This window comes from Hippocampus comes, unplaced genomic scaffold (genome assembly GCF_001891065.2).
Source record: "Hippocampus comes isolate QL1 unplaced genomic scaffold, H_comes_QL1_v1.1 scaffold22, whole genome shotgun sequence".
Taxonomy (NCBI): domain Eukaryota; kingdom Metazoa; phylum Chordata; class Actinopteri; order Syngnathiformes; family Syngnathidae; genus Hippocampus; species Hippocampus comes.
Window position 1 is genome coordinate 442,107 of NW_017806175.1, and position 16,816 is coordinate 458,922.

Below are 16,816 nucleotides of genomic sequence, written 5' to 3' on the forward strand. Positions count from 1 at the left end.
TATATGCATCTGTGTGTGTGTGTGTATATGGTGTTGGTGTTCACACTGCACCTCTCACTTTCTTTTTGTACGAGTTGGGTCCTTTTTTTTTTTTTTTTTGGAAGAGCGGTTGCGTTACTTGAAATTTTGTGGGAGTGTTCCATTAATCTAGCACTGGCCTGTTCATCTCACAGACCACCCCGGCACCAATAAGAACCTTTCCCTTGAAAATGTCACACACCTTGCTGTAAAGCCACAGCAGTAATACAATCACTGTTGGCAGCTGAATGCACGATTGTCCTTTTATCAGTTCCACGTAAACATATCCAATGCAGAATATCTACCCTTTAGCTCACACTAATTAAAAGACTAAAATAACTTTATTGGAAAGAAGATTTTTTTTTTTTTTTTTTTTTGGAATGCATGACATGAATTTTTGGGTTGTTTTACTTTGGAACTTCCACTGTCCCGCTGCTCGAGCTTCTAAATCTTTTGTGGATTGTGCTGCTAGTTACTTTAATGTCTTTTTGTCTTGGAAGTGTTTAGAATATTTGCCACATATGTTTTGCTTTGCACATTGTGTGTGTGTTGAGTAGAAAGAAGACACACAAATCTGGAGGTGGTGTTTTTGTCAGGCTTAAAACAAACACTACCTACCTGTATTTTTCGGATGTCAATTTTGGTCTTGATGTAAGGTAACACAAATGTAAGATGTAGTAAAACATATATTGAATTTAAAAATTGACCATGAATGCTAAATATAGAACCAAAAGAAAGTTCACCACAACCTCTACATTTACTTTGTGTTGACAGCTACCGGCGCGTCATTTCACAGTTTGCGCTTTAACTGCTAGTTAAAGCTAAATGGGGGTCATGTTGAGTTGGCAGCCAACGGCCGTACGCACCACAGTGGTCCCTCACCTATGCGTGTGTCTGCCTATTGTCATCATCTCACGCTTTAGCTCACCACCTTGTCTTTTTAGCAGCACCCTTGTCTTTTCTCCAAGTGTCATCGATATCATTTTAGGTGTCGGGAGCTCATTATCCTGATGGCTATTTTAGTGCAGGACAGTTGGGGATGAATTGAAAAGCCCCCCACTGCCCCCGAGCGCACACATGTTTGTGTATAAATCTGTGCTCTTATAATGACCCTTCTGCCATACAGCGAGAGGATAGGTGACTGATCACGACGAAGGGGAGGGGTAGTATCCTGCAGCGGGAACAGACAAGCTGTTAGATCGCAATAAAAATAATCTACTCACACATTTTATTTGTGGGAATTGGAGAGCGCTTCAGCCTCAAGTTTGCAAGGACATCTCATCACTTCGATAACAACTTGGCAGCATAATATACTTCAGTTGTGCACTACAAATACATAAACCACCATAAGGTATTTAACTTTATCATTAGAGCTATCCAAAATAAACACGCACACGCTAGACACAATAGGATTCAGGTAGAAACAAATCATGTATTTAAGGCACACTCGTTATTCATATATTGATATTTATAACAAGACGAATGGTTGCTGTTTTCTAAAATCGTAGCCAATTTCACCTGGTTAAATATTTGTCTTGTATTCGGTGACTATACTGAGTCAGGTTCATAATGGACCCACCAAATTGTAGCTTCGGTTTTTTTTTTTTTTTTTTTTTTTTTAAACTACTGCTAACTACAAATTCAAATGTCTCGTAACGCGATGACTGGCTCACACGCTGCACACGTCTAACCAAACGAGCTGATTAAACAGTGCTGCCGTGTCATTATGACTCTGCTGAGTAAAATCCTCTTAGTTTTCTTTGTTTGATTAGAAATAAATCTGAAGGCTCTTTGGAGATTCTGTGAGCACATATTCATCTCCGCTAGTTATTTAGTTAGTGATATGATAAGCTGTTGGCATCACACAGTTGAAGCATGCTCTCTGTGTCTATGTCGGTGAATAAGAGCGAGTGTCGAGGAGGAGCTCATCTCTTGCATAAATGATGAAGGTCCAATAAATATTTCAAGTGCGCGTCTTTGCTTTCGTCTCTGTTTATTCTGAGCTCCAACTCACCTGAAGGCTGTTTGCCAAAGAATGGTTATTTTTATTTGACCTGGCAAAGAAATTTTAAATTGCAAAAGTGATTCATTAGGAGTTGTGGGATTTGATTCCACCTTACTCTCGCTCATCATGATCAGCAGTTGATGCACAGATGCTTTCGAGGGACAGATAGCAGACCGGGTAAAATCTTGAAGGAACGTATTTGACCGTGAACATGCTGTTTCGGGACACGATGGCCGAACACAACACAACAGAGCCCGAATGGGTTCGCAACCTCCTGCTTTGTTGCGGATGCAAAAATTGGAGGCGGTAAGATGTCCTTGTGTAAAATTACTGACCACGTCTGTAGCCGTTGGAAACAACTGATCATATTTGAGTTATGTGTGCTTTTGACTGAAAACTCCGATGCTTTGTTTGAGTCTGCTAGAGAATAGGAAGGAGGTAGGGAAGGATGCAGTTGCCACATTGTGTGTATGGGTATTTGTACTTTATATGCACATGCCACATTTTGTGTGTGCATGTGTTTGCCGGTGCAAGTTTAATAAGGTCTAGAGTCTGCTCTGTGCCACGGGGACTCACAGCTTTAAGAGATTACCTCAGAATGAAACCAATCTGTTTAGCCCACTCTTCTCCCCCTCAAACTGCTCCATTTTCTCTATGTATAAAGTTAAGACATTTTCCTCCCAGCACCCTTGTGCCATGTCAAGTACCTTCAGACGTTTCCAGTCAACCTTGAATGTCACGGAGTGTATGTGTTCTGTAAGAAGCAGACCTCTGAAGGTAGAAGCAAACAGTTAGGCGTCCACATTACAACCCTTGCAATGAAAGCAGCAGGGATTAGAAATGGGCATTTCAAGAAATGGATCATTGTGTACATTTTATTTCCCCGCAATTAAATGTTTTATTGAAGAAGAAATTCTATTCCAACAAGTGGGAAACCTCTTCACACTGAACTCTACGGGGCAGCTTTAACAGCAAAGTTACAACCAACTGATTCTGGAGAACTCCTTTGAAAATGTTGCTGCAACAAACTCTTGACCTCTGTTTGTGTCTTGACGGATATAGCGGCGTGTTTGGCCATTGAACTAGCTGGACCTGAGTTAAGCTTGTCTTCTGTTTGTTTCTGCAGCCTACTAAATGCTTCCATTGCTTGAAAACCTGGTAACTAAGCAATGTAAAGATGTCATGAATACAAATCAACATGATCGTCAAATGTTTGTATAAATAAGTTCACACCAGGTATGAGGAGCACCAGATAGATGGCAAATAACACAAAAATGAGTCTGTACCAATGGTGTTCGTTCCATTTATGCGTTTGCTATTTTACGTGACAATATTTGTCCCAGAGAACACAAATGAGCAAGCGGAATCTTGAACAGAACACCACCCAGGCAAGCACCAAATGGCTCGTCAGTCTGCCACCGTTGCTTGATAAGATGTTCCCTCTTTGCTGGAAGGACAGAGTAACACTTCTAGTCAGTTTACCCTCGATCTCTGTCTGTTTAGAAGTCGAGTTGCCTGCCAGCAGTATCTCAGGATTGTGTCCAAACATAATCATGATATTAGCTAGATCTTTATTTATGTGTCCCTACCCCTACCAGTTATGCTCACTCGCTTGCTCCCCCTCTTCCTGTTCGGCACACAACTCGCTCTTGCTCTTCTGCGCAACCCAATTACATATGCATCCATCCTTTCCACTACACACATTTCCAATCTTCCCTGGTTAGCTACAACAAACATTACATTTACATATTGATTCCGTAGTTTTAGTCAATGTAAATATGCTGTCATTACTGTAAATTTGAGCTTCTGTTAGCATAAGCTCGTCCAGATCTGCTCAGATTAAGAGTGTGATTGCATAATTAATGTGTATGCTACATATCAATTCCCCATCCTTCTCTTTCTCCCAAGTGTTCTTCTCTCCTTGGGTTCTGAGCCCTGATTAAGTGTCTGCTTCGGCCCTTAAGCCTCCCATTGATATTCAGTCGCAGAGACCCAGCGTTTGCTCAAAACGCTACTTAACCTTACAGCTCATTGTAAACGAAGCTTCCAAAAGTTGATTCCTCACCGCCGCCTCCGTCACGTGAGGCATACAAAGTGTCTGCTTTTGCGTTGGGGCTACCACTCAAGGCCCTTTGTAAATCTCTGGCAAAAATTCTCCAATTAGGCCGAATTGGATGAATTGTACTACTTCATGTGGAAAAGATCCATTTCCTACATAGACCTGTATATGGTCCAAAAATCCATGCATTTTTTTTTTTACTGAGAAACTTGAATAATTGTTGAACAAAATCTCTCAATGTCAAGAAAAATGAAATTTGGAGCTCCACCTAAATTAAAAGTCCTTCCCGAATGCTGCATACATTTACATTCTTAATATTGTTATTAAAAACTTGTTAGATAATCTTTGGGTGGTGCTTTGTGAGCCTGGGATGGATTAACAGTATTTCCATTCATTCAATGGAGAAAGATGGTTTGACATAAGTGTTTTGAGGTACGAGAGTATGGTCAAGGACCAAAATCAACTCCTAAGTCAAGGTGTGATACATATGTGCTCAGTTGGTGCCCCTGTTCATTTTTGTAATTTATTTTCAGTCAACATTTGGACTGGTGGTTGAGGGTGTGATGACTGTTGTCCTCGATTCAATTCATTCCAGCTGGGTGGTTATCAAATCAGATGATTGGAGCACCCCATGCTGTTACTGTGTAGGTGCACTTGCCTGCTGTGCTGAGTGAAGCTCTGGCAGGGCTTGTTTAGACATAACCTGTGAAGTGGGTGACGAGCCTCCAGAGGAGGCGCCCAGCTCCCTCCGGAGCAGCAGTATATCACTTATGAACATGTTTCAGCTTGCCTTTTACTTGTTGCTCTTCGTTTAATTTTGACCACCTTCTTTTACCTACGTCATGGCATTACGCACAATCTTGCAACCAACTTCCACAAAAGCAACAGATCGGACATGGGGTGAGGAATAATCTATGTGGGGGGGCTGTGAATGTAGGAGTGGGTGATATACATTTCAGTTGTTTATTGTATTGTATTTATGTCTCGACACATTTGATAAAAATAGTTTGATGATAATCCAACAAAAAAAATTGTTAATCTCTACTTGCCTCCCAAGACATTCATGGATAAACTCAGCATTTATGAACAGCAGCTCTTATTTATTTATAAGTCTTCTGAAAAAACATTGCACAACAATAGTTTGGCAATATTTATCAAAGTACAGCTTTAAGTGATGTCAGGGTTGTATATAAATCACAGGAAATCTCTCAAATCACATTTGCATAATTGTTTCCAAAACCATATAAATAAATATTACATTTAGATGACATAAAAATGTATACTTAATAAAAATATTTTAAACTAAACACACATGATGTTTATCACTGCAAATAATATTGTGTTCCACTTGCAACATGCCACTGAGTTCCATGACTGAGTCCTGCCCACTTATTCGCTGAATGAAGACTTTCATCACTGCCTCCTCCTCCATTACAGTCTATGGATCCCCTCGGTTCTGTTTTTGAGACAGAACTAATACTCGATAATGTAAAATTGCACATCGTAAAAACAACGTTCACGATAATATCGTTGGCAATATATATCGCTGACCCTCTGTATGAATTACACTCAATACTCACTTGATTACTGGTTGTATGATTGCTTGATCGTATGATTACCGGTACTTTTTTCTGCATCACTCTTCTATTTGTGTTTAATTGACTATATTCAATCCCAAAGTGTTCCTGTCACCATTTTGCTCTCTTGTCTTGCTATTTGTCAAGTTCTCTCCCAGACTCGCTAAACCAGAACTTCCTGCTGGTCATCAGTCACCATGAGGCCCAGAGGGACTACAGCCTCAACTTTCCAGGCTCTAGAACCATACAGGAGGTAAGTGGAACCAAGGCACACGCGCAGAGACACATCCACGCCTACATGCAGTCGTGCACATGGGATCTTTTAAATATACACCGTTGCATGCATAAACTCTTGCCTACGTAATATTCTGGTGCTCTGGTTTCCCATCACGCAGCTTTCGTTCCATTTGCTGAACATCGCTAGTCTATCTCAACCATCGATTCATTATTCATCGCAAATGATCACGTTACCATGTGCATAATTACACTTGCAGCTGTGGCCCGATACAACTCCCTGTTCTGCCCCACCCTCCCAGTAAAGTTTTTTTATTCTCAAAAGTCGAAGCACTCCGTGTATTGAACATGGTTCGATTTGGACGTAGTTTTTTTTTTAACCTGCAACTAAGCTGTTGCTTTTTCTGTGTGTGTTTCAAGCATTGTGCCCTGTGCAGCAAGCCTTCGCACTATTACTACGTAATGCATCAAGCTACATATGCCTGGACAAATTGGTACAAAACAACATACACACACATTGATCCAGTTAACACATGTGCGCGCACACAAATGCAAAAAAACAAACACTTTGGTTGTCTTAAATTGTTCTCTTTAAAGCACAGTTGGAGTACAATGTGAATTAATTTTTTTATTTATTGGAGATTTTGGTGTTGTTGATGGCTGTCAGAAAGTTTTAATTAAAAACTAGGCTTTATATGTCCCTTGGATTGATATTTTGCTTTTTCTTAAAAAAAAAAAAAGTTAGTTTTCAAACTATCTCATATCATTATCGAGATATCTGGCTGGCAAGAATATTGAGATTTTTTTTTCCATATCACCCAGCCATACAAATTAGAACTGTCTAATATAGGATTAACTTCTTGAGCTCTCTCTTTTCCCATTTGACAAGTTTTTTTTTTTTTTAACTAATTATTCGCTCTCCAGCCGCAATGGGAAGTTACTGCTTGCTCACTGCTGCCACTACAGGGCCTTGCTCCTCAGTAAGTGTGAAGATCATACCGATAATAATCAGGCTGTGAGCAGGGTTTGTGATGGTGCTAATTGACCAAATTAGTAGAACCAGCATTTGAGTTGGAAGGAGGCAGCTTGCCTCCCTGGTTTCCTGGCTGTCTCCTTATTTGCACTGTCCCATTCCTCCTCCTCTCTCATCTTCTTCTGTTCTTCTCAGCCAGATGGTTTTGATGAGCACCCACTGTGAACCTTAAGTGTTTCTTCTGGGATTACAAACACTGGGGAGGGTTCCCTGTGGTGTGGGAGGAGGAAAACCATGATTCCAGAAAGTAGGCTAAGGACTGTCGGCATGGTGGGGGTGCTGTAAGAGCCGGTAGGAAACCACGTAGGCACAATGTGGGCTTTAACGGGCCTCCGTGTTGTGGTCTTTTCCTAACGCATGCTTGTCTTTAAGCATCTCGAAGACCCCTGGAGAGAAAATGAGGCCTAGAACTTTAACCTGAATAGATCTGGATTCTGCTCACCCCATGTTGACCGTGCCTTTTATATATTTATTCCTTAGCTCGGGATCTTTTTTTTAACCATGATGTTGAATTGAATAATGTTGTCACACTACGTAGAGACTTACTCACATGGTCCATTTGCAAGTTATTAATAACAAATGAAATCCTGTCATTGTACTCTATTTAGGCGCAATGTGAATGAATGTGTATGTTTTAAAAAATAAATCATATGTAAAACGCACTGGATTAATAAATGGGGCATTATTTTTGTGAAGCACTCTATGTTAAATAGCTAATTCTAATTTTCCCTAATGTGTACTTGATCAATTTTAGTGTTATTATGCTCGTCAGACTCGTCAAACTTCGTTTCTTGCTTGCTTTTTGTTCGCCGTGCAACTACATGGGGGTTGCTTGGAGGGGAGGAGGGGCTCCTCCACCAGATAAAGAAAAAAAAAAGTTTGAACATCACTCGTCAATCTGGTGATCGGTCGTTGTGTTATTACTTTGGCTAATGCTAATTTCAATCTTGGTTGACAGTTGAACAGCTGTAAACAATGCACTCACCATTCGCCAACCTTTTTTGTTCCACCCCGGCAGCGATTGGAAGCTGGCTGTGTTGTTTCCCTTGCACCGGTCCAGTCCCACACTCTCACATTGGAATAACGTAGCCAAAAAATCTTACCTTGTGTTGACGGTGACTGCAGCATTAAGATAGTAGGACTACATTTCTCATGATTGCTAGACAAGAAAGCAAGGAGTTCTAGTTATTATATGACAAAACCGAACTCCTGCTGTTAGATGCGAATGAGAACCCAAAAATTAATGTTAAAGTTAATAGGAAGGAAGTAACTTTATTTACCCCACAAGCCCACAGACCGCAATGATATTGTCCCACATAGTAACATTGGAAACACACCGCCAGAAATGGCTCATATTAGGGCAGTAGGATTGTATTTCCCATGATTCTTGGATGCAGATGCAGGAAATTCTGGAATAACGAAAACATACACACCCATCTACTACCACTGGTCACCAGTCAGTTGCCGGGCACATATAAAGACGAACATCCATTCACAATCACATTCACTTCATCATTGAGTGGCAACTGAACTCAACTGTGCCTGCACTTAAGTCAGGCGAGCGAACCGCTACACCATCAGTGACTCCGCCATCCAGAATGCGGAGTGTATTTGTGCCACTACGAGGACTTGAGAGTGCAACAAAGAAGTAACACCATATTCAACCAGCCTGGCTCCCCTTTCTGTTCATACTGTGTCTAGTCACAGACATATGGACTCCACTACAGAGCACCCTTCTCTTGCCGCTCACTCTTTTGTCCCACTGAAAACTAGCTGATGGTCCTGCTTGTGCATATCAATGGGGACAGTCCTGTCTTGTTGTTTGTCTTCGCACAAGGCTCTGGCTTTGCCTTGTGGCTCTTAGGGATCTGCCCTGGCCCCTCCTCTTCTGCGCCTTCATTCTCCATGTGTCTCCCAGTGTCCCGTCTCTTCTTTTTTTCTCTGGGTCCAGAGCACAGGGCTGGGTACACTCTGATTGGCATTACTAGACAAGAGTGTGGGGGTAAGTAGCTGGCTAGCATGTGAGCTAAGCTGTAGAGCAAATGTTTGCCAGGCAAGTAGCGGGTAGAATAGAGATGGCTGCCGGGCTCCGAGTTGTCCGTGACCAGACCCGTTGTCCTGGGGATTTCCCTCCTCTACTGCCCCCCGGGGTTGGGCCTGGGGCCCATCCGTGTTTCGCAGCTGGGAGTCATATAGGAACCAAAAGATGATAAGGCTACTGAGCTGAGAAAAGGAAGGCGGCTAAAATAAAGAAATGAAAGACATCTGGTGCCTTGGGGAGATGAAGAAAAGAGAGCACGAGGGAGAAAGCTTGTGACTGTTTAATGGAAAGTCTTTGATTCGCTTCCAGGCGGGGATTACAGGCAATTGGCATTTACAATGATCGGATCATTAATTTCGCTGTGAGAAGTATTGCCTTGTCGCTCAGCACCAAAGCCAGGCTAGGCCAATGTTCTCGATGACTTTCTCAAATAACCCCTGTCGGAACGCCACAATTTGAAATGGTGTTATCCTAAATACATTTGCACCTTTACCTCCTGTATTTTTAACTCCATCCTTGCTATTTAATTAGAATCATGAGCTGCAACTGTCCTTCAATATTTGTCATCATGCCTTGCTCACAACAACATCAACATTTTTTTCTTGGTGACAAATGTCAAAAAGCAATTTTGTTTTGACATTTGTCACCCCACAAAAAAAAAAAAAAAAAAAAAGGAAAAAAGTTTCCTTAAATCTTCACCAATACTCTTACCGTTATGGAAGACAGGTGGCAGCATTAGACAGTTTTGCTGCTGTGTTGTACTGGACAGTGTTAGACTCTGGCTAAAATGCTGTTGTTAACGCTTAGTAAGGTACTGCAACATACATTTAAATACTTGGAGATGTTACGGGTACAGCATGCTGTGTAGTCTTACATTTTATAAAGTTGTGACCTGTAATTTTATTCTGCTCTTAAAATGTCATCGACTGCCAGAGTTTATGCAGCTGGGATTGCGTTACCATGTTCTCCTTGCACAAAAGGAGCAGCTTGTCCTCCACTTTCAAATTCTGTCTCCATTCTCCTCTGTCCCCACCTCTCACCTTCACTCTCTCTGTGGTGGGCATTAGTTTGTTGTTTCTCTCAGGCTGCTTTAACCTCTGACAGCAGTCTCTTCATTACTAGTGTTTATGCCTCTCCTTTCCTCCCATCTTCTCATCGAGTGGCTAAGCGGTCAGGCAAATCCCTGTAGTGCGGCTGGTCAAACATAGATATTACACTCTGTAATAACACTGGCCACCCGCTCTGACCCCGAGTCCTCCATCCAAGCTATGACTTCTCTTCATGAGGGTCGGCTCGGAGCATTATGGCGAGGGCTTTACAACCGATAGACAAAGGGTAGATTGTGCCACTCATTTATTATTTTTGTTTTATTTTTAGGGCCTGTTGTAATGCTCTGTGGTGCCTGGCCCGTTGCAAATGACATCACTCACAACATAAGCATTATGGGGGGAAAAAAAGCTGCTTTTTCTTAAGGTTCGTTTTGGACTGACACGTTCAGATATAGTATTGTGTAACTTTTAACTACATAGCTATAGCATTGAAACAGTGTAGTTGTACACCACCGCAAACTACAATGACATTAATAAACATTGGCGGGGGAAAAAAACTGAGCATTTCTATCTTATTTTTTTAAATCGGAATGATTTTTTTTTTTAAATCCTCCGATTGCGCAAGTGGCCATCGTCACAATGTTGTTGCCAGCTGATGTGTCTCTCCTAACCCAGGAGCAACATTGCCTCCATAGTCTCCACAATCCAGTGTTTCAGCCGTGTGCTCGACATTGACATTGACGTTGTGTTTGTAGCATTCTTTAAATTTCCACTTGCATGACCAGCAGCCCTTCAAATGCTCGGGGATCCATCTCCCCTCAGTACTTTTTACAAAGATGGGATTTGACCTACAATGGGCAGTTTGCTCAGCATCATTGTTCAGCCCCGCGGGCCTGAAAACTGTAGATCTCGCTAAAAAAACGTTGTACGATCCACGGCCGCCAGCCCTCAGACGCCGGTGGGCTTTGATCACCTTTCGGCTGGCGCACATCAGGCTGGCGTTAGGCCTTTAAACCAACAATGCATTGGACGGTACAGCGCGGTAACCTTTGGGCCAGGCGCTGCCGGCTGCTAAATGTTTAAAAGCATGGAATGTTATTAATTGGTGCAAATACAGCATCGGCGCGTGAAATGGGGGGAGAGAAATACTGTTCAATTCAGAACGTGGGGCTGTTGATACTGGGCATTAGCCATGGCATCTGAGGAATGCTAAAAACACTGCCACCCTCCCTCTTTTTCCTTGGTGTGGCTTCATCCTTTGGCTGTTCTCCTTCATTCTCTGCCTCCTTTCTTGTTTTCCTGCACCCTAAATACAGGATTCATTGATGCAAGCCTTCATTGTATTCACTATTTATTTACTTGTAAAAAAAAATGTATTATTGCAAATTTTATTACTATTGCTTCTGTTTGCAGGTGAAGAGGAATGTGTCAGACCTAACCAACATCCCAGTACGGCATCAACAGTGGGAAGGATGGCCAGCATCAGCATCTGATGACTCTGTAAGAAACCACTGACACTGACCTTTTGAACAATAGATTGTTTTATTTGTTTCTCTTGTGTAGTAGTTGGACTGTGTGCTTCTAACCGCTTGGGATACAGCCACTTATTGCCTTGACTTGCATAAAAAAGTAAATAAAATTTCAAGACATAAGTTTAATTTTTTAAAATTTTATGACGTACTATCACGACAGTCACACGCTGACGACTGAGCGAACTAAATTTCCCGCAGCACTGATTGGACAAGCAACGTAATGTGATCATCTGCAGCCAGCGATGGCCAAGCGACTGTGTCATAACTAATTGACATGTTGAGTCTGGTGTGTCTTAACCTCCAAGGCAGAGGCTACGTCGAACGCCTGAGACCGATTCACCGAACCCCTAGGGTTCGATTGAACCCAGGTTAAGAACCACTGCTTTAGACTGATCAGTAATTTGAAATAACACCACACACGTAGATTTCTGGAAAAATAATTTTGATTTAAAAGGTTTCAGCCCAACTCCAGCAATATCCAGTATTTACCTGTACAGCATGCTCTCTACTAGTGCTTGAATCTAAGACTGTGGTCTTAAGTGGTATGAGGATCGCAGTCCGTAGTTTACCGCAGTGGCATCCTAATACTTGCAAAATGCATCGTAACTGTGCCATGCCAAAGCCATCTGTCAGAAGCTAATTAAGATGTCAAAGACCGCTCCCATCCTGTGCCCTCGTTCTGTGGACATTATAGCTCACATCATTGAGTCCCACTGACCTCACTCATCCCGAGGTCGTTCGTCCGGGCCATTCATCCTCCACACAGTCAAGCTGATCAGAAGTAGAACCTCGAGGAACCTCTGACCCCTTTTGTCTCACCCCATCTTTGACAGCGTATGTGTTCCCATGCTAATTTTAAGGGAGGGTTTATCATGCTACACTGTGGAGCCACTGTTCATATCTTCTTAGGTTCACCCTGAGCTAATATTTTCCTTTTAGATCTATGTGATCTTTTAGATCTTTTATATTATTATTTATTAAACCTGGAGCTGCATTCACAAGGGCAATTTAACGAACTACAGTTTCAGTTTAGATTTAAGGTTGTGTCTTTGAGGAAATTGTGTGTGTATACAATACCGTGCTGAGATTTTAGGTACGGTGCTTTATTTTAATGACCAATTATTTTTTTTAATCTGACAAAGGTAATAATAAATTAACAAAAAGAGAATTAAACACTGAAAGTCAGACGTTTCTTTTCATTTGACACAGCCCTTGTTTGTACAAAAACACAATGATTTTTTTTTTTATAATAAATAAATACATTTTGCTGTCTTTTACCATGAGACAACAAGATATATTATGCAGTGGGGGTTAGTCTATCTCGTCTCCATCAGTAGTAGCTCCCCTCTGGTGGTTTTGGATATGATGGCCATTGCAACCTATCGAGGCATCTCAGGCCTGTTCGCCACCTGGATGAGGCGATATTAAAAAGCAGAGAGAAAGAAGTGTAATAATGGCCTCTGCTTCAGCCTCAGTCCCCTTATTGAAACGTCTGACGGTATTAATAGCGAAAGCCTGGGACTTGGCTGGCCAAGCAGGTGGGTAGGGAGCCAGTGTTAGTGTCTAGCTCATTAGCCCAGTCTCATCTCTCGGGGTTTGGGCCAATAAACATGGCAGCCCAGAGGCCCTAGATTACGTTTCACTGCACACACCAGTTCACCTTCATTGGAATCGATTACCGCTTGAGTTTACTTCCTCTCCTTAATTGTGTTATAATACTGTGTTTATCTGCTTGAATTTACATTGGTGTGTGTTTGTTTTTGCAATTATTCGTATTACACACTGTGTCGAGGGTTGAATATCGAACACCAATCCATTTGTACAACGGATCCGTGTCTGTAACCTCAACTGACAAGTAAAGCAGAAACTCCCAAAGTTTACGCACTACTCTTTGTGATTCTGGTTGACTTGTGCTAAATTCAAAGTGAAATCTTAGGAAATCATGTTAAGTGCATCAGTTTATTCTGCACTTGAATTAATTTAATCCCCATATAAAGGCAATAGTTGAAGGAACAACCCGAAATGTCATACGTTGACTTTTAATTCCCTCGAAATTTGAGTTGCAAACAAGCGTTACATACGTCGTTGCGAGTGACGATGTGGAAAGCCACAGTCGGTGATTCACTTTCAGCCGTTTATTGAATGAGGCAAAACAGTCGCATGGGGCAGATGTTAACCCTGAGAGAGCCCCTTGGTCAATGGCCTTCCCAACAGACTGCAGTTTTCTTATGTCACTCAATAGGCCCCGCCTCTTAAAGGCATACAACACATCATGTATTTCAGTGGGTGTGACTGTTAGCTTAATTACATTTTATAAAAGCAGTGATTTGACAGGAGTAGGCTAAATTGAGACACGAGCTTGGTGATGAAACTAACTGGTAAATCAAGTTATACCTTTAAAAATGAAGTTAACTACTGTAGTGCAACGGAATAAAACTAAAATGTAATAAAAAGTCTCACTCCTTGATAATGATGTGCGTGTAATCGAGAGGGAACAGGAAGCTGTAAGTCACTTATTGGTATTGCTGGAATTCATACCAGCATTTAAGACTTGCTGACACCTTGTGTGACATCGTGTATAATGTTTTGAACTCTTGGATTTTTTTTATCCCTCCTTTTTGAGATAATTTTGCAGGGAATTTTGTTTGAAACCGAAATTGTACCACATTCAGAATTTGGAGCTTTTACTAAAGTGTAATCTAAAGATTTTTAATCACAGCAAGAAGATTAAATCAGTTGCCTGAGTTAAATCAGTAATTTCAATGCTCCTGCTTGATTCATCGGATTATTCACCCCTTTTTCTCACTTAGTTATTCTTCTGGGGAAAGAAAGAGGCTCTGGAGCCATGCTCGTGTGCATGTAATTGTGTCATGTATTGTCTAAGTCCAGGAAATTAGTTTGTCAGAGAGAAACTCTCACATTTTGGAGGAAGTAGGTTGTTAAGTGTTGCGTCACCTTGGTACTGTCTACTCAATGTGTTTCATTGTTTATTGTTCTCCCAAGTTATTCAAGGTTCTAAGGAACCTTGAAATTGGATTAGGATAAGTAATGCTCATATATCACTGGACACCAGTTTATTCAGTTTGCTGTGTTATTGTATGTGCTTTCCTGCTCCAGTTACCTGGTGGAAACTTTCCATGTGGGCCACATGAGTCACTATGATTGGCAGCGCTTCCTCGATACCTGTAGGAGTGATTGGCAGGATCCTTTTATTACTTCTCCTCATCCTCTCAAGCCCTCAACCCCCTCTGCAACACATCCTTCCGGCAGTCCTGTAATTGCTGACATTTATGTAGTGTTTCATGGTGTTTGCTAATGTATTAATGCTGCAGAGCCCGAGAGATACCTCGCCTTGTAGGCCAGCCACTCTCTCCATTTCCCAGCTGGCATTAACGGAATCCTCCTCTACCTGACTGTGGCCTATGAAATCATAGTTTTATTGTTTGGAGGTGGTGAGAGGGGCTTTGGTTTCCATAGCAACACAGCTGAGCTCGAAGCTCAGGAGACCCCTCCCTCATTCGGTCGCTGCTTTCAGGTGACATTCAGATTCAAGTTCCGTCTGTTGCGTTTTCCATTTTTTTTTCTTCCCTCATTAAAAGGCCTTTTTCCATGTACTCAAATGATTTTTCACTGTTAGTAGTAGTTTTAAGGCAAAATAGAGGCAACACGTCAACCATCGAATAGAACTTGTGAACCACATCTCATCAGTTTCATCCACTTCAAAAATGACATTTCGTAATGCCCCACCCCCCGTTCTTTACTCGTCCCATCAAAGAAATAGCAGAATAAGATGGAACTACCATCAGCACAGCTGTCAGCAGCCATTATCTTATAACTTCCAAGCTCCCTACTCCAAACACTGTGTACGCAAGAAAAAAAATGAAACAGAAAGAACGAAGGAAGAAAAAGAAATGTGGGAAAAAAGTGCAAGGGGAGCGAGGTAATAGACGACTGGAGGGAAGGAGAGGGAGAGGGAGAACATTTTTTTCCTGTCTCGGCCACTGAATGCTTGGACCCTCAATGCAAGTGTTAATTAAAAGAATCCAAAAAAGAAGAGCCAGGTCCTTTTGTGAGGAGATGTGGGAGAGGCCAATTTGTGGGGTGAGGATGGGGGGTTAACCCCGTCACCCCATCCTCTCATGCCCTGCGGCGCTTCAGCCTTGTTTCCACATTTTACCACTGAGCCTTCAAGCTGCACTTGTGTACCTCAACATCGGGAGAAGTCATGGGGTCAAAGCGAGGAAGAGGATTGAGAGGCTCTCCACTCCCAATTTTGCATCCATGTCAGCCCCCAAAGCCTGCAGGCAGTTTTTAACAGGGGACGTGATCAACTTTATTTATACACTTATGAGGCACTCAAACCAAAGCCCCTCATTGTGAGCAGTGTGATAAAGGCTTTACGGAGATCCCCTCAATGGCCGCTCTTAAGATTCTCATATTTGATTGCTACTCGAGGGAGGAACTTGGCACAATAGTCGGCTGATTCGGGCCCTTCTCCTCATGTCCTTCAGACTCAGCCCCTTTATGCGTTTGTCTGTCTCAACACCTACATCATCTCTTGCACCCACTTGTAGTTCACCTCTCCACTCAGACTCGTGGCCCTGTTTATTTTGTCCTTTTTTTTTGTTGTCATGAAACCCTTCATACACTTAACTATGATAAATCCTTTTCCATCACTTTAGGCATTGACAAATATGAATTGCGCATTTATTTCATGCCTCGGCCCAGAGTGCTAACCAAGGTGGAGTTAAGTTACATGAGCAAATATGAGCCAATTCAGTTGAGTGTTCTTCGTTGGTGTTCCTGCTGTGTGATTCTTTCACTCAAGTACACTCACGACAAATTGGTAATACGCAAGAAACACAATCTGTTTTGTTTTTTTACACCAGACACACTGAACGACAGTCAAGTGAATGGGAGTTATTTTCGTTGTTGAGAAGTTTTGGGGGCACTCGTATGTGAACCAACTTCATCTCCTCTTGACCTTACCCAAAAGTGTATTTTTCATACGTCGAGCACAGTAAAGCAATCTTGAGTGGTAATCACATTCGGCATTACTGAGGGTTTAATAGGGATTTCGGCTTTCTTTTCATTTTCAACTTTGGCATTTTCATTCTCCCAACACACCCTGTCCGGAAGGAACTATTAAATATGATCGACAGTCAACTGCTCTTAAATGATGATGGTTTTAATGATAAATAGAGTTACGTTATGTTTTGTCGTGCACTTTTGACATGGAACTTAAATGAAAGTGTATTTAACTGTAAT

The 16,816-nt window shown here is 41.8% G+C and overlaps 1 protein-coding gene across 1 annotated transcript in view; it reads left to right on the forward strand.

Annotated features, from left to right (window-relative positions):
• faf1 (Fas (TNFRSF6) associated factor 1) overlaps positions 1-16,816 on the forward strand; it is a 53,748-nt gene that overhangs the window by 7,112 nt on the left and 29,820 nt on the right. Inside the window, exons 7-8 of the mRNA XM_019896984.1 lie at positions 5,807-5,912; positions 11,430-11,516. Of these exons, the coding sequence (XP_019752543.1) occupies positions 5,807-5,912; positions 11,430-11,516 (193 nt within the window). The remainder of the gene's footprint in view (positions 1-5,806; positions 5,913-11,429; positions 11,517-16,816) is intronic.